General features: G+C 47.3%; 2 protein-coding genes and 1 long non-coding RNA gene across 3 annotated transcripts; 1 reads left to right on the forward strand and 2 right to left on the reverse strand.

Moving 5' to 3' along the window:
- The first annotated feature begins 1,479 nt into the window (after positions 1–1,479).
- LOC140407810 (uncharacterized) lies at positions 1,480–18,232 on the forward strand. Its single transcript, XR_011939819.1, has 3 exons — positions 1,480–1,581; positions 17,779–17,868; positions 18,109–18,232. It is a non-coding gene; the product is annotated as an uncharacterized lncRNA (long non-coding RNA).
- A 2,237-nt stretch (positions 18,233–20,469) lies between these two features.
- On the reverse strand, positions 20,470–21,447 carry LOC140393470 (gamma-crystallin S-1-like). The gene is made up of 2 exons (XM_072479801.1): positions 21,099–21,447; positions 20,470–20,820 (listed from the first exon to the last, which is right to left on the reverse strand). The coding sequence occupies exons 1-2, from the start codon at positions 21,243–21,245 to the stop codon at positions 20,545–20,547; spliced, it is 423 nt and encodes a 140-aa protein (XP_072335902.1). The 5' UTR covers positions 21,246–21,447; the 3' UTR covers positions 20,470–20,544.
- Positions 21,448–25,692: 4,245 nt separating this feature from the next.
- LOC140393463 (gamma-crystallin S-1-like) lies at positions 25,693–26,680 on the reverse strand. Its single transcript, XM_072479794.1, has 2 exons — positions 26,322–26,680; positions 25,693–26,043 (listed from the first exon to the last, which is right to left on the reverse strand). Exons 1-2 carry the CDS (start codon positions 26,466–26,468, stop codon positions 25,768–25,770), a joined length of 423 nt encoding a protein of 140 aa, XP_072335895.1. The 5' UTR covers positions 26,469–26,680; the 3' UTR covers positions 25,693–25,767.
- Between the last annotated feature and the right edge of the window lie 981 nt (positions 26,681–27,661).

Consider the following 27,661-nt stretch of genomic DNA (forward strand, 5'->3'; position numbering starts at 1 on the left):
AGCTGCAGTCTCACCAAAGTCCTGTACAATTGGAACAAGACTCCTTTGCTCCTAAAGATAACGTTAACAACGTGCAACTACAAAGAGCAAATACACTTTCACCCGAATAGTCACCAGAACATGCTGGTAGATAATGCCTCGGTATCCAACCGCAATCAGTATCAAGTCCGCTCAATACTCGGTCCATAAAAAAAAAAGAATCCTGCATGGTATTGCAGAGTTTATGGATATAACCGCCAGGAATCGCTCATGTCGATGACGCCAGCTCCAAATAATGTTAAATAAAAGCAGATTATTCCCCAGCTGAGCGAGACTGAGCACTGGCAGGGGAGGGGGGTTAAACCCAACTCGTTGCAGGGGGGTGGTAACAGCGACCACTGCCATATATCCACTCCCATACATCCATGAGATGCATCTGAAAATCCCCGAGATGCCCAACATTCCCGAGACCCCCCAAATATTTGAGACCCTTCAAACATCCCTTCACAATTCCCCGCCCAACATCCCCGAGACCCCCCAACATCCCCGAGACCACCCCCAACGTCCCCGAGACCACCCCCAACATCCCCGAGACCCCACAGCATCCCCAAGACCACCCCCAACACCCCGAGACCACCCCCCAAATCCCTGAGACCACCCCAACATCCCCGAGACCCCCCCAATATCTCAGACTCTTCAACATCCCTTCACAATCCCCCGCCCAACATCCCCGAGACCAATCCCAACATCCCCGAGACCACCCCCAACACCCCGAGACCACCCCCCAAATCCCCGAGACCCCCCAACATCCCCGAGACCACCCCCAACGTCCCCGAGACCACCCCCAACATCCCCGAGACCCCACAGCATCCCCAAGACCACCCCCAACACCCCGAGACCACCCCCCAAATCCCTGAGACCACCCCAACATCCCCGAGACCCCCCCAATATCTCAGACTCTTCAACATCCCTTCACAATCCCCCGCCCAACATCCCCGAGACCAATCCCAACATCCCCGAGACCACCCTCAACATCCCCGAGACCAATCCCAACATCCCCGAGACCACCCTCAACATCCCCGAGACCACCCTCAACATCCCCGAGACCACCCCCAACATCCCCGAGACCACCCCCAACATCCCCGAGACCCCCCCAACACCCCGAGACCACCCCCAACATCCCCGAGACCACCCCCAACATCCCCGAGACCACCCCCAACACCCCGATACCGTCCCCCAAATCCCCGAGACCGCCCCCAACATCCCTTCCCAATTCCCCGGGTCCCTGCAGGAGGCGGTTGGTGTAAGTCTCCCCCCGGGCAGGAGGCGGTTGGTGTACCCCCCGCCCCCATTCTCCCCCGCGCCGTGCAGGATACGGTTGATGTCAGTCTCCAGGGCCGAGGTCATGCTGCTGCCGAGCGGCGGCTCCGGCCGGAAACTCCCGCTCTCCGCGCCGAGGCTGCTGTGTTCATCCCACTCCACCTGCTGTGTTCTTTGAATGAGTTATCCAATTAGGCACAATCCTCCGCATTTTTCCAGAAATTCCAACTTTTTCCCATTCATTTATAGATCAATAAAAGAAATCAAGTGATAAATAAAGAGGTAAGTGACAATATTAAAATGAAGAAACTGCGTACAAAACTAGAATCAAACCAATGATACTGGTGACTGGGAAAGATACAAGGAAAAGCAAAGGTGACAAAACAGATGAGTTACAAAAAAATAAGTGTGAAAAATAATTTACAAAGAATAGCAAGTTCAGAACAAAAATGTTTGACAATTATGTTAGGGGAAACGACATTGGGCTGGATTCTCTGATTTTGGGACTAAGTGCTGTGGAAATAGTGGTGTTTTCTGACAGCAAAAGCGACACAACAGGTTCACCAATTCAGCAACTGTCAATGGTCGAGCACCATCGCCACGTGGAACGCAACCGGTTCCAAGCGAAACGGCGCCATGTTCGTCGGGTCCGTGATTGCCGCACCTGAGACTCATACGCTGTAGTTGCACTTAAACGATCCATCCCCCACACACACCGTCCCACTCAACAAGGTGGCTGGAAGGAGAGCAGCGCCACGGTTCAGGGACGCTGAGCTGGACACCCTCACGGACATCGTGGAGGAGAGGCAGATGATCCTGTACCCCGGTCCAGGAGGAAGGCCACCAGGCGCTGCCGTTCACCATGCCTGGGTGCAGGTGGCAGACACGGTCAACGCTGTGGGCAACAACATCCAGACTGGCATCAAGTGCAGGAAGACATGCATAACATTCTCAGGGCGGCCAGAGTGAATAGGCAGCGCTGTGCCTCTGGCACTAATCCTGCTCCCCCCCCCCCCCCCCCCCCGCCACACACACACTCGTAACCTGGCGCCTTCCCCCTCAGGGACAACCGAACCCCCACCCTGCCCCACATAACAGCACCCATGCCAGCCGCAATGGCCGAGTGCCTTGGTCACATGCCATCATCGACCCAACCCCTGGGCTGCATTCGTCGGACCGTCTAACAGTGTGTTTGTGTTTGACCCCCTGCCTCCAGGAGAAGGCCACGTAGAACCGCCGGGAGGGGGAGAAGACCGGAGGGGGGCCATCAGACCTCGGCCCATCACCATTACCTGAGCAGAGGGCACTAGACATGGTTGTCAGCGCGGGGGAAAGGGAGATCGCCGAGGCGGAGGTCGGAGACGGGTGAGCAAGTGAGACCCCACTTAGTTGCGGGTCCCCATGACACATGTGTGGACATCACCTCCCCCACACACTCCTCACTCCCCGCAACCAACACCCCCCTCATCCCCCGCAACCCACACCCCCCTCACACCCTGCAATCCACAACCACCTTAGCCCCTGCACCCCCACCTCACCGCCCACAACCAACATCCCCCTCAACACCCGCAAACCCCCTCCCCCCCCCCACAACCCCCCATCTCGCTCTCTAACCATACATGCCATCCTGTGTCGTGCAGGACCTGCCGGAGATGGGGCCGGTCGATCCGGAGCCCCCTGCCCCTAGCCAGTGCCAGAGCTGGTGCCCCACCGATGGCAGAGCACTGACGGGAAGAGCAGCCTGAACACAAGCCCTCTGCCCAAGACTCAGGAGACTCCGAAGTTCGGGTCGGATGAGGACATTGACTTTCCGTCACAGCTGTCTCCAACACCCTCCCCATCTCAGAGGTCATCACCTCGGTTCGGCAATTTAGTGGAGAGGCTCCTGGGACACCCACTGGTGAACACCACACATCGCATCCGGAACAGCAGGTGGAGGTAGGAACAGCCAAGGGGCCGAATAGTCGGAGGGCAGGCGGTCCCCAGGAACCAGCTGCCGCCCAGATGGGTCCCAGTCTCCTGGAAGATCCAGTCCCAGCTACAGATGAAATACAGTCAGAGACCCAGCGACTACAGGAGGGGATGACGGTGGCTTCCTGCACCTGCAGGCGCAGGCCTCAGGGGGTGGCTCCGCTCGCACCCCAGTCCCATGGAGCAGCCCGGGGGTTATCGGGCACCGCGAGGGAGAAGAGACCCCCGCAGGGGAGGTGCCGGAAAGGCGCAGCACCTCGGACTCCCCCCTCCTGTCCCTGGTGTATCTGGTGAGCAGCGGGCAGAACAGGGCAGCACCACGCTACCCGGGACGCCCAACCTGCAGCCGGGCCCAACCAGACTGGGTCACCCCAGGAGATGTGCACCAGCGGGGACACTGGTCACAGGGCAGGAGTCACAGCAGGACACCTCCACTCCTGCTGTACTGTCTGGGTGATGCACTATCAATTACGACGAGATGAGAGTAGAGAGTAATCGAGGCTTTATTAAGCAGAGATGTGTTGCCTCCTGCAGCTGCTGCTGAAATGGCTGCAGCTCGGTGAGCACACACATTTATACACCGCCTACTGGGCGGAGCCAGCAGGCAGGGATCTATCCCCATACCTGAAGTACAGGAGCCTTACCTATATACAAACAGTGGTGACTACCACATTCATACATTCATCCCTGTTAAAAAAGTGTCCAGCGGGGGGGTGGAAAAACTATTTACATGGTCTGTGAGCATTTTTAAAGTGTACAGTTTGGGGAAAGTTCACAAATTTAGCCGGTCGGGTGCCTTGATCCTCCGTTGTGAGTGCCGCAGACCCAGTGGCGATGCAGGTGCCGGCTTGGTTACCGGTGACTCCGGGAGCGTGTAGTCCTCATCTTCATCCCTGGGTGGGACCAAGGGGAGGACGGATCGTCCTGGAGCAGGGGCTATGGTGAGGTGCGCTGGGGGGAGGATGGGTGGTGCCGGGGCAATTGTGGGGGGGGGGGGTCGGGAACCAGCTGGAGCCAGGTCCCTGAAGGAGACCGTGTCTTGTCGGCCATCGGGGTACCCCACGTAGGCGGACCGGGTTTGCATGGAGTAGGTGTACACTCTTGACCAATGGGTCCACCTTGTGGAGGGCACGTGCTTGCGGAGGAGACCGGGTCCTGGAGCTGCCAGCCACGTTGGGAGCAAAACCCCTGAGGTGGACTTCCTAGGGAAGGCAAAGAGACGTTCATGAGGGGTTGCATTAGTCGCAGTGCAAAGTAGCGATTGGACGGAGTGGAGAGCGTCCGGGAGGACCTCCTGCCAGCGGGAGACCGGGAGATTTTTAGACCATAGGGCCAGCAGGACGGCCTTCCAAACCGTCCCGTTCTCCCTCTCCACCTGCCCGCTTGCCCGGGGGTTGTAGCTGGTCGTCCTGCTCGAGCAGGAATTGACGCAGCTCACCACTCATAAAGGACGTAAGCGGGGAAACCGAACAGAGTGAAAATGCTATTGAGGGTTTTGATGACTGTGGCAGACATCATATCGGGGCATGGGATGGCGAAGGGGAATCTGGAGTATTCATTGACCACATTAAGGAAGTACGTGTTTCGGTCGGAGGAGGGGAGGGGCCCTTTGAAATCCATGCTGAGGCATTCAAAGGGACGGGAGGCCTTCATCAGGTGCGCTCGGTCTGACCGGTAAAAGTGCGGTTTGCACTCTGCGCAGTCTCTGCGTAGCCATGGAGCTCAGGGAGTTGGCCATCCCTGTCTGTGTCTGGGCGACGCCGGCCAGCACCTGGGCAATGGCGCCGATGCCTTCAGCCATGGCCTGCAGAGACTGGTCCACGGCCTGCAGACACTGGGCCATTGCCTGCTGAGACTGGGCCACGGCGTTGGGCGCCTCTGTCATCTGCTGCTGGCTCTGGCTCATGGCTGCTTGTGTGAGGGCAGCCATGTCCTGGGCTACGGATGCCGCCCACACAGAATGTCCCAGGCCTTGCATACTGCGACCAATGTCTGACACCGTCGCAACCTCTGCCTCCATCGCGGACGCCACCCATGGGGTTTCAGCCAGGGTGGCACACATGACCGACACCAATCCCTGCTCCTGCGCGTGGGTGGCTCGTGGCTGCACTGGGTCGTCCTGGGGGCGGTCGCCATCCGCGGGTACGGGTGGGTCGATGTTTGGTCCTGCAATACAGCATGGATGGTTAGACACGCAGTTGGGGATAGGGAGCAGGCAGGATATGGGGTAAGGGGGATATGGGGGAAGGGGGATATGGGGATATGGAGAAGGGGGATATGGGGTGAATGGGGGAATGGGGATATGAGGGATATGGGGAAGGGGGATATGGGGGTAGGGGGATAAGGGGGATATGGGGGAAGGGGGATATGGGGGAAGGGGGATATGGGAGAAGGGGGATATGGGGGAAGGGGGATATGGGAGAAGGGGGATATGGGGGAAGGGGGAAAGGGGGATATGGGGAAGGGGGATATGGGAGAAGGGGGAAAGGGGGATATGGGGAAGGGGGATATGGGGGAAGGGGGATATGGGGGATAAGGGGGATATGGGGGAAGGGGATATGGGAGAAGGGGGATATGGGGGAAGGGGGATATGGGGAAGGGGGATATGGGGAAAGGGGGATATGGGGGAAGGGGGATAAGGGGGATATGGGGGAAGGGGGATATGGGGAAGGGGGATATGGGGGAAGGGAGAAAGGGGGATATGGGGAAGGGGATATGGGAGAAGGGGGAAAGGGGGATATGGGGAAGGGGGATATGGGGGAAGGGGGATATGGGGAAGGGGGATATGGGAGAAGGGGGAAAGGGGGGTAGGCAGTGGAGGAATTTCACTTGGTGGTGCACCCCCGACCTCTGCATCCGCAACCTCCCGGTCCTCGGGTCCTTCTGCAAGTTCCAGGGCCCTCTCCTCATGGATGGTGAGTGGTCACAGTTCGGATGGACCTCCTCCGGTTGTCTCACGCTCCGGGTTGTTGTGTGCACGCTTCTCCTGTGGGAGGGCAGGTGGGTGGCAGGGATAAAGGGCAACAGTGTTAGGCAGACATATACATGCGGACCAGCGGTTGTGTGTATGTTGGCAGAGGTTCACAACCCATCCTGCCACTGCAGCCTGCATGGATGGGTGCAGCCATGTCGGTTTCATCTAGGGCTGTGCCGTCCATCGGAGGTGGGTACTCACCCTGGCTGCCCTGACAAGGTCATTGATCTTCTTGTGACACTGGACGCCTGTCCTTGCTGTCACGGCCACGGCGCTGACGGCCTCTGCCACCTCCCTCCACAGGCGCCGGCTGAGGCGTGGTGCGACCCTGCGGCCGTGTCCAGGGTACAGGGCCTCCCTCCTCTGCTCCACTGCGTCCAGGAGCACCTCAATTACCCGCTCCTGGAACCTCGGCGCTGCGTGGCGGGTGGCCATTTTGACTGGTCTCCGGGGGGGCGGGGGGTATCTTTTGTTGCTGTGACGCGGGGAGATCGTCTTTTGTGCTGTGACGTAGGTGGTGGGCCATCCTTTGTGCTGCGACACCGTGCGGCGTCATTGACAACGCGCGCGTCCGTGACGGGTGACGCCGTCGCGAATGGCGTCACGCTGCTGCTAGCCCATTCCGGGCCGGAGAATTCACAACGTTTTTGGCGCCGGGTTCGGGCCATCGCGCCGATTCACGGAGAATCCCGCCCCTTAGTTGTTACTTCTGAACATTAACCCCTTATATACATACAGGTGTGCAGATTACTACATCCTCCTTTTTTTTTTACACAATTTCTGAACTGGTTAAAGAAAATTGTACAACAGGAAAATATAAATAAGGATGTGTATATCTGTACAAGTTATGACAATATTGATAATTATACAAAGTTAAGTATCATTTCAGAGTACAATCTTTATAAATTGACTCGGTTGGGTTTCTTTCTTCTTCTATTAGATCTTCTTAACTGTTGAAGTGGTGATGTGGATATTTTAATGCCATTGTGAACGTCATCTGTCCTCTTGCTGTGAAGTAAATTTTGTCGAATTAGTGGCTCATTGAGATTCAATGTAGGAAATCTGGTGATTGAAGTTGAATCTTCAGTAGATCTCTCCGGTTGTGTCGAAAAATCGCCCCCTCAGCTGATTTGCCGATGTAGGATCGCGGTGCTGCTTGCCTGAGTGCAGTGGCTGGAGCAGACCATCCTCCCTCTGGGTTTCTTAGTCTGGCAGTGTCATCTTTTGTCAGTGGTTTGAGCTTGATCGCATGCTGATCATAGCATTGCCACTGTTTGGAACATTGTTCTTTGATTTTGTTGAGAACATACAAGTGATCAGGGTCCTTGAATTGTATTGCAGATAAAGTTGTTCTGCCATCTCTGTTAAAAATAATCAGAGCTGCTGACAGTCCTGAGCTTAATGGAGTTGTTCGGTACGATAACAAAGCCTAATGTATGTCAGATTGTGAATCATTCGCTTTACTGATAAGTTGTTTGATGATGTGAAAACCTTTTTCAACTTTGTTATTGGATTGTGGGTAGTGTGGACTAAATGTCACATGACGAAAGTTGTAGTTATTTGAAAACTCTGTCCATTCCCAACTCGCGAAACAAGGACCATTATCGGACATTACTGTGTGTGGAATCCCATGTCGTGAAAATGTTTCCTTACAAGCCTTTATGACAGATGAAGAAGTAAGATCAGGAAGTTTCATAACCTCCGGAAAGTTTGAGTCGTAGTCCATGATGAGAACGTAGTCACGACCAGTAGCATGCAACAGATCTATGCCTACTTTTGTCCGTAGTGACGTTGTTAACTCATGTTGCTGAAGTGTCTGTTTCCACTGTACAGGTTGTTGCTTCCGACAGGTGTCACATGTCATGACCATGTCAGTTATTTCTTTGATGATGCCAGGCCAGTAAACTGCCTGTCATGGTCTCTTACATTTCTCGATTCCGAGATGTCGCTCGTGAATCTTGTGTAGCATCTCAGAGCGCAGACTCAGTGGAATTACAATTTGGTCATTGCGTAACAATAGCCCATCAACTACTGTTAACTCGGTCTGAATGTTTTGATATTGTGGACATCGTCCCTTTGGCCAACCATGCTGGAAATGGTGCATCACCCTTAGCAAGGTCCCATCTTTCTTTGTTTCTTGACAAATCAGTTGTAGCGTCTCATCAGATGCCGGAAGATTCTCCGTGCATAACTGCGTTTGAGCTTCGATGTTTCTAATAAATTCTGATGGTGAACTTTCTGTGTCAATTGATCTGGATAACGTATCAGCAATGATGAGATCTTTTCGCAGAGTGTATACCAAGTTAAAGTCATACCTTCGTAACTTCATCATGATACGCTGTAGGCGAGGAGTCATGTCATTTAAATTCTTCTCGATGATGTGGACCAAAGGCCTGTGATCCGTTTCCTCTATAAAGGTTGGAAGCCCATACACATCGTCATGGAATTTCAGTGTTCCCGTGAGTAACCCGAGACATTCCTTTTCTATCTGTGCATATCTGCACTCTATTGCAGTCATAGCCCTTGAAGCATATGCAACAGGAACCCAATCAGATTGATCGTCCTGCTGTAAAAGAACTACGCCTGTTCCATCCTGACTTGCATCAGTGGATATCTTGGTTGCTCTAGTTGGGTCAAAAAAAGCAAGGATTGGTGCAGACATTAGTTGATGCTTGAGATCCACCCATTCATTTTAGTGACTTTGTGTCCATTGCAAGTTGGTGGTCTTCCTTATCAAATTGCGTAAAGCTGACGTCCCCTTGGACAGGTTCGAGATAAACTTGCCCGAGAAGTTTACAAAGCCCAGAAATCTTCGCACAGCCTTTTTATCCTGGGGCGTTTTCATATTCTGGATCGCAAAAATCTTCGCATTATCTGGCCTGACACCTTGACAGGATATGGTACCTCCCAAGAAGTTTAACGATGCTTGTGCAAATGTACACTTTGATTGGTTTAGTTTCAATCCAAACTTATGGACTCTTTGAAACACCATGTTCAAATGACAGATGTGTTCTTCTTCAGTCGTGGATCAGATGATTATGTCCTTGACATAGACTCTTACACTATCGATACCCTCTGTCATCTGCTCCATTATCCTGTGGAAAATCTCTGCAGCGGATATTATCCCAAAGGACATGCGGTTAAAGCAGAAGCATCCAAATGGAGTATTGAAAATGCACAATAACCTGTATGAGTCGTCAAGCTGCATCTGCCAGAATCCCTGAGAAGTTTTGAGTTTAGTGAAGATTCAAGCATTGGCCATGCCGCATGTGATCTCTTCACACTTAGGGATGGGATAATGTTCCGCCCGAATATTTTTGTTCAGATTCTTTGGATCTATGCAGATTCTAAGATCTCCAGATGATTTCTTGACACATACTAGAGAGCTGACCCAGTCAGTCGGCGGTGTGACTCGAGATATGATTCCTTGTGATTGTAGTCGGTCCAGTTCTAGATTCAACCTCTGTCGCAAAGGAGCAGGAACCCCTCCTAGGCGGATGAATTACATGTTTTACATCTTTTTTCAGTAAAAGCTTGTACTGATAAGGTAAAGTACCCATACCTTTAAATACATCAGGGTATTTTTGAAGTATCTGCTGGATTTCATCTTCCATGCGTGAAGTATCCTGAGTATTCATATAGATTCACTGAACAAGCCGCAAGTCTCCGCAAGCCTGAGCGCCTAACAGTTATAATTTCTCGTTGTCCACTATCTCAAATCGTAGTGTCTTCTTGTTTGTGACTTTAAGATGGCACGATTCTCTTGAAGCGATCTGGTTGCCATTGTAGTCTTTCAGCCTACATGCAGCAGGTAGCATCTCATGTTCTCCTGGAATCGTATTGAGATCTTTGTTTGTCAGTAGATTGGCTGAAGCCCCAGTGTCAAGCTTGAACAATACTGGAAAATTGTTAACTTGCACTGTTGAAGTCCATTCACTGCTTGAGTTGATCACAGTACGAAGTCTTACAACACCAGGTTAAAGTCCAACAGGTTTGTTTCGATGTCAGTTTCTTTTGGAGCGCTGCTCCTTCCTCAGGTGAATGAAGAGGTCTGTTCCAGAAACACATATATAGACAAATTCAAAGATGCCAAACGATGCTTGGAATGCGAGCATTAGCAGGTGATTAAATCTTTACAGATCCAGAGATGGGGTAACCCCAGGTTAAAGAGGTGTGAATTGTCTCAAGCCAGGACAGTTGGTAGGATTTCGCAGGCCAGATGGTGGGGGATGAATGTAATGTGACATGAATCCCAGGTCCCGGTTGAGGCCGCACTCATGTGTGCGGAACTTGGCTATAAGTTTCTGCTCGGCGATTCTGCGTTGTCGCGGGTCCTGAAGGCCGCCTTGGAGAACGCTTACCCGGAGATCAGAGGCTGAATGCCCTTGACTGCTGAAGTGTTCTCCGACTGGAAGGGAACATTCCTGCCTGGTGATTGTTGCGCGATGTCCGTTCATTCGTTGTCGCAGCGTCTGCATGGTCTCGCCAATGTACCACGCTTCGGGACATCCTTTCCTGCAGCGTATGAGGTAGACAACGTTGGCCGAGTCGCACGAGTATGTACCGCGTACCTGGTGGGTGGTGTTCTCACGTGTAATAGTGGTATCCATGTTGATGATCTGGCACGTCTTGCAGAGATTGCCATGACAGGGTTGTGTGGTGTCGTGGTCACTGTTCTGAAGACTGGGTAATTTGCTGCACACAATGGTTCGTTTGAGGTTGCGCGGTTGTTTGAAGGCAAGTAGTGGGGGTGTGGGGATGACCTTGGCAAGATGTTCATCGTCATCAATGACGTGTTGAAGGCTGTGAAGAAGATGACGTAGTTTCTCCGCTCCGGGGAAGTACTGGACGACAAAGGGTATTCTGTCGATTGTGTCCCATGTTTGTCTTCTGAGGAGGTCGGTCCGGTTTTTCGCTGTGGCGCGTTGGAACTGTCGATCGATGAGTCGAGTGCCATATCCCGTTCGTACGAGGCATCTTTCAACGTCTTTAGATGTCTGTTACGCTCCCCCTCGTCTGAGCAGATCCTGTGTATACGGAGCGCTTGTCCATAGGGGATGGCTTCTTTAATGTGTTTAGGGTGGAAGCTGGAGAAGTGGAGCATCATGAGGTTATCCGTGGGTTTGCGGTAAAGCGAAGTGCTGAGGTGACCGTCCTTGATGGAGACGAGTGTGTCCAAGAATGCAACTGATTTTGGAGAGTAGTCCATGGTGAGTCTGATGGTTGGATGGAACTTATTAATGTCATCGTGTAGTCGTTTCAGTGATTCTTCGCCGTGGGTCCAAAGGAAAAAAATGTCATCGATGTATCTGGTGTATAACATCGGTTGAAGGTCCTGTGCGGTGAGTAGGTCCTGTTCAAACTTGTGCATGAAGATGTTGGCGTATTGGGGTGCGAATTTGGTCCCCATGGCTGTTCCGTGCGTCTGGATGAAGAACTTGTTGTCGAAGGTGAAGACGTTGTGATCCAGATTGAAGCGGATGAGTTGCAGAATTGCGTCTGGAGATTGGCAGTTGTCGGTGTTGAGTACTGAGGCTGTTGCAGCAATGCCGTCGTCATGGGGGATGCTGGTGTAGAGTGCCGAGACGTCCATTGTGACAAGGAATGTTCCTGGTTCAACTGGTCCATGGGTGCTGAGTTTCTGTAGGAAGTCCGTCGTGTCGCGACAGAAGCTGGGTGTACCTTGTACGATGGGTTTCAAGATGCCCTCGATGTAGCCAGAGAGGTTCTCACACAGGGTCCCATTGCCTGAAACGATAGGGCGGCCTGGTGTGTTGGCCTTATGTATTTTTGGGAGGCAGTAGAGATCTCCAATGCGGGGAGTACGTGGGATGAGAGCACGTAGGGTGCTCTGAAGATCTGGATCCAAGGTCTTGATCAGTCTGTTAAGTTGGCGGATGTGTTCCTTGGTCGGATCTGCGGGTAACTGTCTGTAGTGTTCTTGGTTGTTCAGTTGTCGGTATACTTCTTTGCAGTAGTCCGTTCTGTTCAGTGTGACAGTGGCCCCCCCTTTGTCTGCTGGTTTGATGACGATGCTGTGGTTGGTCTTGAGAGCGCGGATGGCATTGCGTTGTGCTTGGGTGACGTTCGGGGTTGTCTTGTGAATGCGACTGATGAATCTGGCATTGACGCGACTCCTGACGGCTTGAGCATACATGTTGAGTTTAAGGCAGCGGCCTTCAGGAGGGGTCCAATTCGACTCTTTCCTCTTCGGTTGCCGCACCGCAGATCTCTCGGTCTGCTGTTCCGGTTCATTGGTAGTCTGCTTGGGTTCGCTGTTGGCCTCTTGGGGTCTGTGGAAGAATTCCCGGAGCCTCATTCGCCTGATGAATTCCTCCGTGTCTGCCGCGAGACTGATGGGGTCCATTTTGGTGGTGGTGCAGAAATTAAGCCCTCTGCTGAGGACTTCGATTTCGTCTGGTTGAAGGGTGGAGTCTGACAAGTTGACAATAGATTTCCCTGTATTGTTTTCTACTGTGACACCGGGGGTGGCTTGGTTGCTGCCGGTGGTGATGCCAAGTTTCTCAAGCTTTCTGTTCTTGGTATGCATATAGGTGGCATAGTATTGTTGTCTCATCTGTTTGGCGGTGTTCCGCAGCTGGTCTGCTGCATCCTGAGCGCAAGTTGAGAATATGGCCTCTATCTTGGTTTCCAGGTTGCGTCGTCTGCTGTAGAGCTGGCGGACGAGGTGGTTGAGGAGTGTGAGAGAGGTGCGACGGCAGAGTCTCTCAGCAAAGTCTGTGTTGTAGGTCGACTTGAGTGGGTTTGTGATCTGTAGCCCTTTCGGGATCTTGTCTGCTTTCTTGCATCTTAGTAGAAACTTAAGTGTCTATATGCGCGATCTTCCTGGAGATCCTCTCCACTTTGAGCCGGCAGTTTGCGGTATCGATGGTAGCCATGATGTGGAGATGCCGGCGTTGGACTGGGGTGAGCACAGTACGAAGTCTTACAACACCAGGTTAAAGTCCAACAGGTTTGTTTCGATGTCACTAGCTTTCGGAGCGCTGCTCCTTCCTCAGGTGAATGAAGAGGTCTGTTCCAGAAACACATATATAGACAAATTCAAAGATGCCACACAATGCTAGGAATGCGAGCATTAGCAGGTGATTAAATCTTTACAGATCCAGAGATGGGGTAACCCCAGGTTAAAGAGGTGTGAATTGTCTCAAGCCAGGACAGTTGGTAGGATTTTGCAGGCCAGATGGTGGGGTATGAATGTAATGTGACATGAATCCCAGGTCCCGGTTGAGGCCGCACTCATGTGTGCGGAACTTGGCTATAAGTTTCTGCTCGGCGATTCTGCCGAGTTGATCATGTTGACCTGTTGAGGAGGGTTGTTTATTGCTTGAGGTTCTTCACTCTTTTCAATTATTCCCACAAAAAACATGTTTTCGAAGGAAAAATGCTTATGTCCTGGGTTGGAGTGTGCGTGCGCAAGCTTGCTGCCGTCCGAAACGTGCTTCTTTACTGCCTGCGACACCATTTTAACACTCTTGATCTCGTGGTTGACATTTGCACCTTTGTCACGATGATAAAATTTAGGATATTGACTTTTACTCTGCTCGGGAGATAAACACTTTTCAATTGCGATTTTCAGCGTTAAATCAAGCTGCCATAACAATGCTTCCCTTAATCTCTCATCACACATTCTATTAACCTGATCCCGGATCAGCGACTCATGCAATCTGCGGAGTTACAAGTTTGTGCTAGTAATTTTAAATCAGTGACAAAGCTGGTGAACAATTCCCCATGTTTTTACAAATGTTTGTTAAAATGTCTCTCAAAGGTTTCATTTGTCTGTGTTTTGCAATGGTCATCAAATTTGGAGATTGTCAAATTAAATTTGCTTTTGCCCCCCCCCCCCTTTAGAGTGAATGAAAGAGTTATATATTTCTATAGCCTGCTGTCCTGCCATGGACAAATGCAGAGCTATTTTCCTAGCCTCAGTAGCTAATCACGTGCTTCTAGATAGATTTGGAATTGCTATTTGGATAGTTTCCAATTTGAGTTTAGATTACCGGTAGTTTTCAGTTGACATGGAGCTTGAACATGGTCCATTCAGGTGAATTGTCTTTGAGGGATCCGAATTCTGCAAAGCCTTCCCATGTTGTGGGCAGCACGGCAGCATAGTGATTAGCACAATTGCTTCACAGCTCCAGGGTCCCAGGTTCGATTCCCGGCTTGTGTCACTGTCTGTGCGGAGTCTGCACGTTCTCCCCATGTGTGCGTGGGTTTCCTCTGGGTGCTCCGGTTTCCTCCCATAGTCCAAAGATGTGTAGGTTAGGTGGACTGGGCATGCTAAATTGCCCTTAGTGTCCGAAATTGCCCTCAGTGTTGGGTGGGGTAACTGGGTTATGGGGATAGGGTGGAGGTGTGCGTTTGGGAAGGGTGCTCTTTCCAAGAGCAGGTGCAGACTCGATAGGCCGAATGAACTCCTTCTGCACTGTAAATTCTATGAGTCGAATAGTCGATACAATTTTTTTTCTCTTGCTGATTCTAATCTAATCTAGTAAATTTTCTTGAAGTCAATAACCTGGTACCATGTTATATTACCTTGTGCAATATATGTTATTCATTTGCTTCTTACCAAGATGATCCTGTATTCGATGTTCATTAACACTCGAACTCTTCCAGTTAAAGCAAATTATTTATTGAGTACACTAACAAATATCCTGTGAGTTGTTCTCTCTTCAACAACTAAACTAGAGATTAAATAAACAAGATTAAATATATATTAACTATGATTAACAACACCTGCACTCTGAGCTATCTTGTTCTACCTCTGGTTACTCGTCACTACATCCACGAAGAGGCGGGAATTCGGTTTGAGTCTGTCTTTTATACCCATCTCTAGTGCTGCCATCTAGTGATTACTTAGCTCTTACTTCGAAACATTAACCCCTTATATACATACACGTATGCAGATCACTGCAGAAAGATACAAGGAAAAGCAAAGGTGACAAAACAGATGAGCTACAAAAAAAAATTATGAAAAATAATTTGCAAAGGAGAGCAAGTTCAAAACAAAAATGTGACATTTATTTTAGGGGAAATGATATTGTTCAAGAGCATTGTGAACCCCTTGCAACCTGATTAGTGATGTTGTCAATGATAATAAGGAAGTGGTGGCAGCTAAATATTGATGCTTTTACAAATGAGGAAGAGGTCAACATGCCAGATATCCCAAGGAAATAATATTGAACCAATGACAAGGACTCACTCAAATTAACCGAAGCAAAATAATAGGAATGAAGAAAATGATGATACTATAGCCTGACAAATCCTGTAAACTGACTAGCCTGTAGTTGTTGAGTTTTCATCCTTTATTTGACAAGGATGTACTGTTTGGAATTCTCCACACTTCAGACACCATTACCAAATCTAAGGAAGATTGGACGAATATGGCCAGTACCATTGCAATTTCCACCATTACCTCCCTCAGCAGCCTTTACAGTGGCCAAGATTTTCCGTTTGGGAGACTATGGGCTGGATTCTCCGTCGTCGGGATTCTCCGTTGCACCTGCAGTGCACCCACGCCCTGGGAATTCATGACGGCATGGGGCTGCCCACAATGGGAAATACCATTCACCAAAAAACTGGTGCGGCAGCACGGAGAATCCCACCCCATGTTCTCCCACCGGAGGTCAATTGGAAATGATTTGTGCTCCAAAATCAGGAAGCAATTTGGTATCTCTCACCATGCAAGTTTATGGATAGCGAGGAATAAGAGGCATTCCTCAGGGAATTCTGCTGTCGGGCCGCCTACCCAAAATGGCGGCTCAAAATAGGTCAATAGGACTCATTTGCATCCACTAGTGGGCGTGAAATCCGAACCAGCCATCAGCAGGGGGCCAGAGCATAGCAGCCGGTTCACCACTCAGCTCGAACCTCGATTTCGGCCGGATGCCCAGTTCTCCGCCTGGGTTTGATTCACGGTTGAATTTAATGGAAATAAGCAGGATCTCACCGATTGGCCGGAGAACCAGTGGAGTCCCACATTGCCAATTTTTGGGGCAGATCCGTCAATTTACGTGGCTCTTCGACACTTATAGTTTTGGTCTCCTTACCTATAGAAGGACGTTCTTGCCACAAAGTGAGTGCAGTGAAGATTATCTGGAATGAAGTCCTGGGATGGCGGGATTGTCCTATGAGGGGTGATTGAGGAGGCTGTATTCTCCAGGGCTCAGAAGAACGTGAGGTGATTTCATTGAAACTTACAAATTTCTTTGGGGATTGACAGGGTAGATGAAGGAAGGATGTTTCCCCCGGCTGGGCTGGGGAGAGGGGGAGGTGGGGTATCTATAACCAGGGGAGATAGATGCAGAATAAATGGCAGGGAATTTAGAATTGAGATTAAGATGATTTCTTTCACTCTTTGGAATTCGCTACTTCCGACGGCTGTGAAGTCGCAGTCATTGAATATGTTCAAGACAGTGATTAACAATATCTAGATATTAAAGATATCAGAGATATGGGGAAAGTGCGGGAAAATAGCATTGTGATAGAAGATCAGCCATGGACTAGATGAATGGCGGTTGAGGGGTTAAATGGCCAATTTCTGCTCCGATTTCCTTTGTAACCTCATGTTAGGTCAAGGATCACATTGTCTGTGGTTGTCAAGATGACTGGAGTTATAGGTTCATTTAATGGAGCTCCTGGATATGCAAGCAATATCTCAGAGTTTACATGATGAGGTTCTCTATGCAAATTCATCTTCTTTTGACATACCAGAGATAAACATGTAGAGTGAGAACAAGGATATTTAAGGGTTCCAAACTAGACTATGATGCAGGTTGCCATTGAGTGTAAGCACATATCATTGTGTACATCTGACCTCAACTCTCTTATGTGCTAGGATCGGTTTAGTTCAGTTGGCTGGGCGGCTGGTTTGTGATGCAGAGTGAGGCCAACAGCACGGGTTCAATTCCCGTACCCACTGAGATTACCCAAGGCCTTCTCTGCCTTGCCCCTTGCATAAGGTGTGGTGATTCTCAGCTTAAATCACCACCTGTCTGCTCTCCCCCTCAAAAGGGAAACTGGCCGATGGTCATCTGGGACTCTGATGAGTTTACCTACTTGAACCAAAACGCTAAAACTCCCTCAGAGGCATAGGGAGTGAACCATGCAGGATTAAGCTCAATATCCTGGCAGTAATCCCAATGTCGTTAATTCTGCCAAAGTCCTCAGTGCCAGCCATCTCAATGCCAGCCAGGTTATAAGGAGTAGGGGTAGTCTATTTGGCCCACCCAGCCTGTGCCACTATTCAATAATCTCATGGCTCCAAAAGCAACAATATGTATCAAAGTAAGAACATGCTTCACTGTGCTGTACTGAGTTCATGGACTCAGCTTTTGTCCAGACACACCTGCAGTGTTAAACTGAAATGCAGTTGAGCCATTCTCGATGCACAATTATCCGTGAGAAGAAGGAAATAGTTTTTAAGTGAGATAATTTCAAGGTGAATTAGAACGGCTGCAATCAGCAAACACCAATCTCATAAAATAGTTTCTAACACTTTTTTGATTCTCCTTCAGTACCTTCACCTGCACTCAGAGGGCCTGAAATTTGGCACAAATTAAGAGGCCAAAGAAAAGCTGGTTGAAAATGCTACAAGTGTATCCGAGGTAGGAGCTTCATTCCCTATCTCAACTGTGCTATCGTCAATCTATAAATGCTGAGGTAATGTAGTTAAGTAAGAAGATTGTCCAGTCACGCCTCACCTGAATGAGAATAAATTCTTCCTTCCATAACTGTCACTGATCATTGTAGAGAATATTAATTGGATCTTTTGTCATCAGCAAGAATAAAAGTAATAAACCGAGGTACAATAATTCATATCAATCAAATGTTTTTTTTATCATCAGACGGCCGTTGATATGGCAGCATTTTTGCAGTGCCATTGCTTAAATGCTTACTAGCCTGTCAGTTTCACTGAATAATGACTCCCCGCTACACTCTTGTCTTGTTGACTCTGGTGAGTTCTGCACAACTCGGAAAATATGTGTGCTGCATGTTGAACTCCGAATCCTGGGTCAAAGACGAAATTGGATATATAAGTGGCTCTCTCGGATCCTGTCTGGATTTCCAACATATTTTGGAAGTGAACAGACCACGTTGGGTTTATGACATACCGGCATGTTGTTGTCCACTTTCTGAACCACTTCAGTCTTGGCCGTTAACATTTTGTAACAACAACATTGTAATTGTTGAGAAAGTAATTCAGAGAGATATAAAATATAAATGTACATTGTATGTAGCAGTGAAATGGACACCCTAGAACCTATCTCACAGACATATGTGATGAAAGATTTCGCAAATATTTGGGCTATGTTTTCATTTATGTCTGGGAAGCCAAACAAATAAATATTTTGATGTGATGAGGATGGTTTACTGCAGAAGTGTAAAGGAGTGGAAGAAATCACATACGGACAGTGTCAGCCCATCACCTGGAGTGGAAGTTTTAAATCATTTACTCCTTAGTCACGTTAATTCAGAGAGATATAAAATGTAAATGTACATTGTTTGTATGTACCAGTGAAATGGACACCCTGCAACCTATCTCACAGACATATGTGATGAAAGAGTCAGCAGGTTTTGGGGCAATGTTTTTGTTTATGTTTAGGAAGCCAAGAAAATAAATATTTTGATGTATTGAGGATGGTTTACGACAGAAGGGTAGAGGAGTGGAAGTAATCACATGAATGCCATCCTTTTAAAGACACTGACTGCCCATCACCTGGAGTGGAAGTTTTAAATCATTTGCATCATAGTTACTTCACTTCCACTTTTTGGGATCCAATTGAGGTGGTATGGAACCTTCATGCTTTTTCCCCTTATTCCCTCTTCATTTTGCCGTTCATATTTTGATCCACAGATGATTAATGGACATGTATCTTTAAGGCAATCAGCCTGTGTCTTTAGCTCAGTAGAAGAATCTAGAGGTTTAAGGAGAGACCATTTGCTTGGTTAAACTGGAGCTGCAGACATTTAGGCACCAATGAGAGATGTGGGTTGGGATTCGGTTTGATTGCTTTGCCGGTGGCCAATGAATTGACCCAAAGGGCTGTGCTCTGCATGGTTACAGGTGGTGATTGGATATTATCCCACTGGTATGCAGTTCAGGGTCCCAGTCCCAAGGTTTCCGTTTTGATTTTGGCAGCACAGAGAAAAGATCCAGCTAGTTGTCTCCAAAATGCTTCTGTAAGCGTTTCTCTGTCCAGAAATCCTGTGGGGGAGGAAGGGTGGGCGAATTGCTGAAACTACAGAGGCCTGAGTACAAAGCACAATCTGAAAGCAATGTTTGAAGGGATGTAAGGTGCCTCCCCAGGAAAGTTGTGAGTTCTGCGTTTCTAAACTACAGAGAACCTGAATGAATGGATCTACTGAGAAGACCATTACAGGCTGCAAACCAAAGAAGTTAATCTGCAAGCTTATTGTGAAGAAATGTGAGCTTAACCCATCATCCTAAACAAAGACCAATTTTCATTCACTTCTGATTTTTACCCCTTTCCACCCCTCTGTGCATGTCTGTCTTGTGTGTCAGTGTAGAGGGTGGGGGAAAGTTAAAGTGGGAATTCTGGAACTAGCTAATAGTTAACCAGTTGCATTTTCTGCCCCAGCTCCTCGTCACTAACAAGGGGGAGCTGTTTTTAAGTGCCTTCTCACCACTCACTCCAGTCAACATAAAAGCCTGGCAGCGCGCAGACCTGCTCCTGGATTTGGCGATGTCGACCAGGCCAAGCTTCTCAATGCTGTGAATGAGAGGCGTGACATCCTGTTCTCCCGAGGAGGTTGGAGGACCAGCGGCAGGGTCACCAATGCTGCCTGGGAGGCTGTGGCAGCTGCTGTTAGTTCAGGCAGCTGGACAAGGAGGGGCTCCTTCCAATGTCAGAAGAAGGCCAACGAGCACCACCAAGCTGCAAAGATACGTTACCACCTCTCTCCTGGCATCAGGTCCACCTGTCACCCATCAAATTCCCAAACCCACTCCCCACCGCCCATCCCCCCCAACAGAGCACTATGTCTTGCAAAAAAAGAGCCTGAAGTACCCAAAGAAATTAGATAATCTCCTGTTGACCGCACAAACTTTAGTAAGGTCAGCAGAGGATTGGCACCGACCCAGTTTTTCTGGAGGATCAGTCCACACATTTGCCCTGCCCACCGGCTAAGTCGTACTGCTTTGAACAGTTTCTGTCAAGAACTGAAAATAAGTGTTTTAAACAAGATGACAGTGTAATAGAGAATATTTATTATGTTGACAACTAATTCAATAAAGTTAAATCATACATTACAATGAAAAACTAGAAATCTCTCATGCGTCTGAAAGATCCGATAGTTGAGTTGTAGCCGCCCCAGTCACTGTATCTCTTGTATTCACCGGGTCTCATGAAGTACTGTCGGCCTCTGTAGTTGGGATGTTCATAGAAGGTCCAGTAACCGTCCATCACATGGCAGGAGTGGATGTCACGGTAACGGAAACGATCATAGACAGATGGACAGTCATCCATGAATTCCATCATCTGTCCTCCAAAGTCAGGCCTCTCGTAAATCTTCATTCTGTAGTTTCCACCTCGGTACTGTAATAAAAATATGATTATATTAATGATGAATTAATAAAAAATCATTTGTTATACGTAGAAAAAGAGAAACATTATAACAGAAGGATTTAACGGAGCACAGATGATGCATCAACAATGAGAGCAAAGTTGAGATAATTTATTAACATTGATTCAATAGGTTGATTATCTTTGAAACTTATTACAAAGAAGTAGCTCCTATCAACTGTTGAGCACACTGATCATTTTCCAAGTCCTAGAAATTGGACAGAAAATAGAAATCACCAAAAGCAACTTACATATGGGTAGGTGCGACATGATCTGATGTTGTCATTGAATCCCATCCAGCGCTGGTAGTCAGGATATTCTCCCCTGCTCAGAACATACTGGTATCCCATGTAATTGGGTTTCTCATACATCACCCACCAGTCACTCATGACTCGCATGGAGTTACAGCGGCTGAAGTAAGGGGACAGGTCAGCACAGTCATTACTGCACTCATAGTGCCGACCCTGGAAGTTCCTGTCCTCGTAAAAGATAATCTGTGGAAAAAGTCACAGGTTTGTAAATTAATAACTTGTCAAATTAGGCTACGAAGAATTCCAAGACAATATATAAACTCTGATTTATCCTTGCCTTTCCCATTTTGAGCTCAGAGTTTTAACTGAGTAACTGACTGTGTTTCACCACTTCACACAGCTTGGTATTTATATGTTGGACAGAATTGCCTCCCTGGACTGTACTTTTGTTATGTTAATGATTGCAATAGTTTGAACTCAGCACAAAAGCAGCAAAACACATGTCACATACACTAAATAGAACCATTTTAACGCACCTGTGTATCACTGAACGTGTTTTGCCTCCGTCTCATTTTAATTGTTGTGTGAAGAAAGCAACAATTCATTGGATTCATTGTGTTTCCGATACTGTACAGTGCTTTCACTGACATTCTTGAAGAATTGGCATTACACATTCAACCAGGTATGTTTCCAATAGTTCAGCGTAAGTGCTGAAGCTGACTGTAAAACTGATTAAGATGCAGATGTACATTTTCAGAATAATGTGCTTTATTTACAGCACTCTACATAATGGCTGATCCATAATTGCCTGTGTGTTTTGCTTCCAGATTGTACTCCAAAGGCTGTAGAACTTTTAGCAATACATGAAATTGTATGGCAATTAGAGATTGTAGATTGTAGATGTAGGGTTAAATGGCCAATTTCTGCTCCGATTTCCTTTGTAACCTCATGTTAGGTCAAGGATCACATTGTCTGTGGTTGTCAAGATGACTGGAGTTATAGGTTCATTTAATGGAGCTCCTGGATATGCAAGCAATATCTCAGAGTTTACATGATGAGGCTCTCTATGCAAATTCATCTTCTTTTGACATACCAGGGATAAACATGTAGAGTGAGAACAAGGATATTTAAGGGTTCCAAACTAGACCATGATGCAGGGTGCCATTGAGTGTAAGCACATATCATTGTGTACATCTGACCTCAACTCTCTTATGTGCTAGGATCGGTTTAGTTCAGTTGGCTGGGCGGCTGGTTTGTGATGCAGAGTGAGGCCAGCAGCACGGGTTCAATTCCCGTACCCACTGAGATTACCCAAGGCCTTCTCTGCCTTGCCCCTTGCATAAGGTGTGGTGATTCTCAGCTTAAATCACCACCTGTCTGCTCTCCCCCTCAAAAGGGAAACTGGCCGATGGTCATCTGGGACTCTGATGAGTTTACCTACTTGAACCAAAACGCTAAAACTCCCTCAGAGGCATAGGGAGTGAACCATGCAGGATTAAGCTCAATATCCTGGCAGTAATCCCAATGTCGTTAATTCTGCCAAAGTCCTCAGTGCCAGCCATCTCAATGCCAGCCAGGTTATAAGGAGTAGGGGTAGTCTATTTGGCCCACCCAGCCTGTGCCACTATTCAATAATCTCATGGCTCCAAAAGCAACAATATGTATCAAAGTAAGAACATGCTTCACTGTGCTGTACTGAGTTCATGGACTCAGCTTTTGTCCAGACACACCTGCAGTGTTAAACTGAAATGCAGTTGAGCCATTCTCGATGCACAATTATCCGTGAGAAGAAGGAAATAGTTTTAAGTGAGAGAATTTCAAGGTGAATTAGAATGGCTGCAATCAGCAAACACCAATCTCATAAAATAGTTTCTAACACTTTTTTGATTCTCCTTCAGTACCTTCACCTGCACTCAGAGGGCCTGAAATTTGGCACAAATTAAGAGGCCAAAGAAAAGCTGGTTGAAAATGCTACAAGTGTATCCGAGGTAGGAGCTTCATTCCCTATCTCAACTGTGCTATCGTCAATCTATAAATGCTGAGGTAATGTAGTTAAGTAAGAAGATTGTCCAGTCACACCTCACCTGAATGAGAATAAATTCTTCCTTCCATAACTGTCACTGATCATTGTAGAGAATATTAATTGGATCTTTTGTCATCAGCAAGAATAAAAGTAATAAACCGAGGTACAATAATTCATATCAATCAAATGTTTTTTTTATCATCAGACGGCCGTTGATATGGCAGCATTTTTGCAGTGCCATTGCTTAAATGCTTACTAGCCTGTCAGTTTCACTGAACAATGACTGCCCGCTACACTCTTGTCTTGTTGACTCTGGTGAGTTCTGCACAGCTCGGAAAATATGTGTGCTGCATGTTGAACTCCGAATCCTGGGTCAAAGACGAAATTGGATATATAAGTGGCTCTCTCGGATCCTGTCTGGATTTCCAACATATTTTGGAAGTGAACAGACCACGTTGGGTTTATGACATACCGGCATGTTGTTGTCCACTTTCTGAACCACTTCAGTCTTGGCCGTTAACATTTTGTAACAACCACATTGTAATTGTTGAGAAAGTAATTCAGAGAGATATAAAATATAAATGTACATTGTATGTAGCAGTGAAATGGACACCCTAGAACCTATCTCTCAGACATATGTGATGAAAGATTTCGCAAATATTTGGGCTATGTTTTCATTTATGTCTGGGAAGCCAAACAAATAAATATTTTGATGTGATGAGTGAGGATGGTTTACTGCAGAAGTGTAAAGGAGTGGAAGAAATCACATACGGACAGTGTCAGCCCATCACCTGGAGTGGAAGTTTTAAATAATTTACTCCTTAGTCACGTTAATTCAGAGAGATATAAAATGTAAATGTACATTGTTTGTATGTACCAGTGAAATGGACACCCTGCAACCTATCTCACAGACATATGTGATGAAAGAGTCAGCAGGTTTTGGGGCAATGTTTTTGTTTATGTTTAGGAAGCCAAGAAAATAAATATTTTGATGTATTGAGGATGGTTTACGACAGAAGGGTAGAGGAGTGGAAGTAATCACATGAATGCCATCCTTTTAAAGACACGAACTGCCCATCACCTGGAGTGGAAGTTTTAAATCATTTGCATCATAGTTACTTCACTTCCACTTTTTGGGATCCAATTGAGGTGGTATGGAACCTTCATGCTTTTTCCCCTGATTCCCTCTTCATTTTGCCGTTCATATTTTGATCCACAGATGATTAATGGACATGTATCTTTAAGGCAATCAGCCTGTGTCTTTAGCTCAGTAGAAGAATCTAGAGGTTTAAGGAGAGACCATTTGCTTGGTTAAACTGGAGCTGCAGACATTTAGGCACCAATGAGAGATGTGGGTTGGGATTCGGGTTGATTGCTTTGCCGGTAGACAATGAATTGACCCAAAGGGCTGTGCTCTGCATGGTTACAGGTGGTGATTGGATATTATCCCACTGGTATGCAGTTCAGAGTCCCAGTCGCAAGGTTTCCGTTTTGATTTTGGCAGCACAGAGAAAAGATCCAGCTAGTTGTCGCCAAAATGCTTCTGTAAGCGTTTCTCTGTCCAGAAATCCTGTGGGGGAGGAAGGGTGGGCGAATTGCTGAAACTACAGAGGACTGAGTACAAAGCACAATCTGAAAGCAATGTTTGAAGGGAAGTAAGGTGCCTCCCCAGGAAAGTTGTGAGTACTGTGTTTCTAAACTACAGAGAACCTGAATGAATGGATCTACTGAGAAGACCATTACAGGCTGCAAACCAAAGAAGTTAATCTGCAAGCTTATTGTGAAGAAATGTGAGCTTAACCCATCATCCTAAACAAAGACCAATTTTCATTCACTTCTGATTTTTACCCCTTTCCACCCCTCTGTGCATGTCTGTCTTGTGTGTCAGTGTAGAGGGTGGGGGAAAGTTAAAGTGGGAATTCTGGAACTAGCTAATAGTTAACCAGTTGCATTTTCTGCCCCAGCTCCTCGTCACTAACAAGGGGGAGCTGTTTTGAAGTGCCTTCTCACCACTCACTCCAGTCAACATACAAGCCTGGCAGCGCGCAGACCTGCTCCTGGATTTGGCGATGTCGACCAGGCCAAGCTTCTCAATGCCGTGAATGAGAGGCGTGACATCCTGTTCTCCCGAGGAGGTTGGAGGACCAGCGGCAGGGTCACCAATGCTGCCTGGGAGGCTGTGGCAGCTGCTGTTAGTTCAGGCAGCTGGACAAGGAGGAGCTCCTTCCAATGTCAGAAGAAGGCCAACGAGCACCACCAAGCTGCAAAGATACGTTACCACCTCTCTCCTGGCATCAGGTCCACCTGTCACCCATCAAATTCCCAAACCCACTCCCCACCGCCCCATCACCCCCAACAGATCACTATGTCTTGCAAAAAAAGAGCCTGAAGTACCCAAAGAAATTAGATAATCTCCTGTTGACCGCACAAACTTTAGTAAGGTCAGCAGAGGATTGGCACCGACCCAGTTTTTCTGGAGGATCAGTCCACACATTTGCCCTGCCCACCGGCTAAGTCGTACTGCTTTGAACAGTTTCTGTCAAGAACTGAAAATAAGTGTTTTAAACAAGATGACAGTGTAATAGAGAATATTTATTATGTTGACAACTAATTCAATAAAGTTAAATCATACATTACAATGAAAAACTAGAAATCTCTCATGCGTCTGAAAGATCCGATAGTTGAGTTGTAGCCGCCCCAGTCACTGTATCTCTTGTATTCACCGGGTCTCATGAAGTACTGTCGGCCTCTGTAGTTGGGATGTTCATAGAAGGTCCAGTAACCGTCCATTACATGGCAGGAGTGGATGTCACGGTAACGGAAACGATCATAGACAGATGGACAGTCATCCATGAATTCCATCATCTGTCCTCCAAAGTCAGGCCTCTCGTAAATCTTCATTCTGTAGTTTCCACCTCGGTACTGTAATAAAAATAAGATTATATTAATGATGAATTAATAAAAAATCATTTGTTATACGTAGAAAAAGAGAAACATTATAACAGAAGGATTTAACGGAGCACAGATGATGCATCAACAATGAGAGCAAAGTTGAGATAATTTATTAACATTGATTCAATAGGTTGATTATCTTTGAAACTTATTACAAAGAAGTAGCTCCTATCAACTGTTGAGCACACTGATCATTTTCCAAGTCCTAGAAATTGGACAGAAAATAGAAATCACCAAAAGCAACTTACATATGGGTAGGTGCGACATGATCTGATGTTGTCATTGAATCCCATCCAGCGCTGGTAGTCAGGATATTCTCCCCTGCTCAGAACATACTGGTATCCCATGTAATTGGGTTTCTCATACATCACCCACCAGTCACTCATGACTCGCATGGAGTTACAGCGGCTGAAGTAAGGGGACAGGTCAGCACAGTCATTACTGCACTCATAGTGCCGACCCTGGAAGTTCCTGTCCTCGTAAAAGATAATCTGTGGAAAAAGTCACAGGTTTGTAAATTAATAACTTGTCAAATTAGGCTACGAAGAATTCCAAGACAATATATAAACTCTGATTTATCCTTGCCTTTCCCATTTTGAGCTCAGAGTTTTAACTGAGTAACTGACTATGTTTCACCACTTCACACAGCTTGGTATTTATATGTTGGACAGAATTGCCTCCCTGGACTGTACTTTTGTTATGTTAATGATTGCAATAGTTTGAACTCAGCACAAAAGCAGCAAAACACATGTCACATACACTAAATAGAACCATTTTAACGCACCTGTGTATCACTGAATGTGTTTTGCCTCCGTCTCATTTTAATTGTTGTGTGAAGAAAGCAACAATTCATTGGAATCATTGTGTTTCCGATACTGTACAGTGCTTTCACTGACATTCCTGAAGAATTGGCATTACACATTCAACCAGGTATGTTTCCAATAGTTCAGCGTAAGTGCTGAAGCTGACTGTAAAACTGATTAAGATGCACATGTACATTTTCAGAATAATGTGCTTTATTTACAGCACTCTACATAATGGCTGATCCATAAATGCCTGTGTGTTTTGCTTCCAGATTGTACTCCAAAGGCTGTAGAACTTTTAGCAAGACATGTAATTGTATGGCAATTAGATTTACATTAGATTTAGATTTATTGCCACGTGTATCGAGGTACAGTGAAACGTATTGTACTGTGTACAGTCCAGGCACATCGCTCCATACATGAAAACATAGAACAGGCAGCACAATGGCGCAGTGATTTGCACAGATGTCTCATGGTGCAGAGGTCGCAGATTCGATCCCGGCCCTGGGTCACTGTCTGTGTGGAGTTTGCACATTCCCCCCGTGATGCCGTGGGTTTTAACCCCACAACCCAAAGATGTGCAGGATAGGTGGATTGACCACGCTAAATTGCCCCTTAATTGGAAAAAATGAATTGGATACTCTAAATTTATTTTTTAAAATGAAAACATAAAACATACGATAAATGCATGATGTCAATCCATAAACATAGACATCGGGTGATGCAATTTTTTAATTCAGTTATGGGGCGTGGGAGTCGCTGGTTAGGCCAGCATTTATTGCCCA

This window comes from Scyliorhinus torazame, chromosome 2 (assembly GCF_047496885.1).
Source record: "Scyliorhinus torazame isolate Kashiwa2021f chromosome 2, sScyTor2.1, whole genome shotgun sequence".
Taxonomy (NCBI): Eukaryota; Metazoa; Chordata; class Chondrichthyes; order Carcharhiniformes; family Scyliorhinidae; genus Scyliorhinus; species Scyliorhinus torazame.

Coding starts and splice junctions, on each gene's coding strand:
- LOC140393470 (XM_072479801.1), bottom strand. CDS start 21,245: ATGCGAGTCATGAGTGACTGGTGGGTGATGTATGAGAAACCCAATTAC. Junction 20,821..21,098: donor CATGTCGCACCTACCCATAT/GTAAGTTGCTTT, acceptor TTTTTATTACAG/TACCGAGGTGGAAACTACAG.
- LOC140393463 (XM_072479794.1), bottom strand. CDS start 26,468: ATGCGAGTCATGAGTGACTGGTGGGTGATGTATGAGAAACCCAATTAC. Junction 26,044..26,321: donor CATGTCGCACCTACCCATAT/GTAAGTTGCTTT, acceptor TTTTTATTACAG/TACCGAGGTGGAAACTACAG.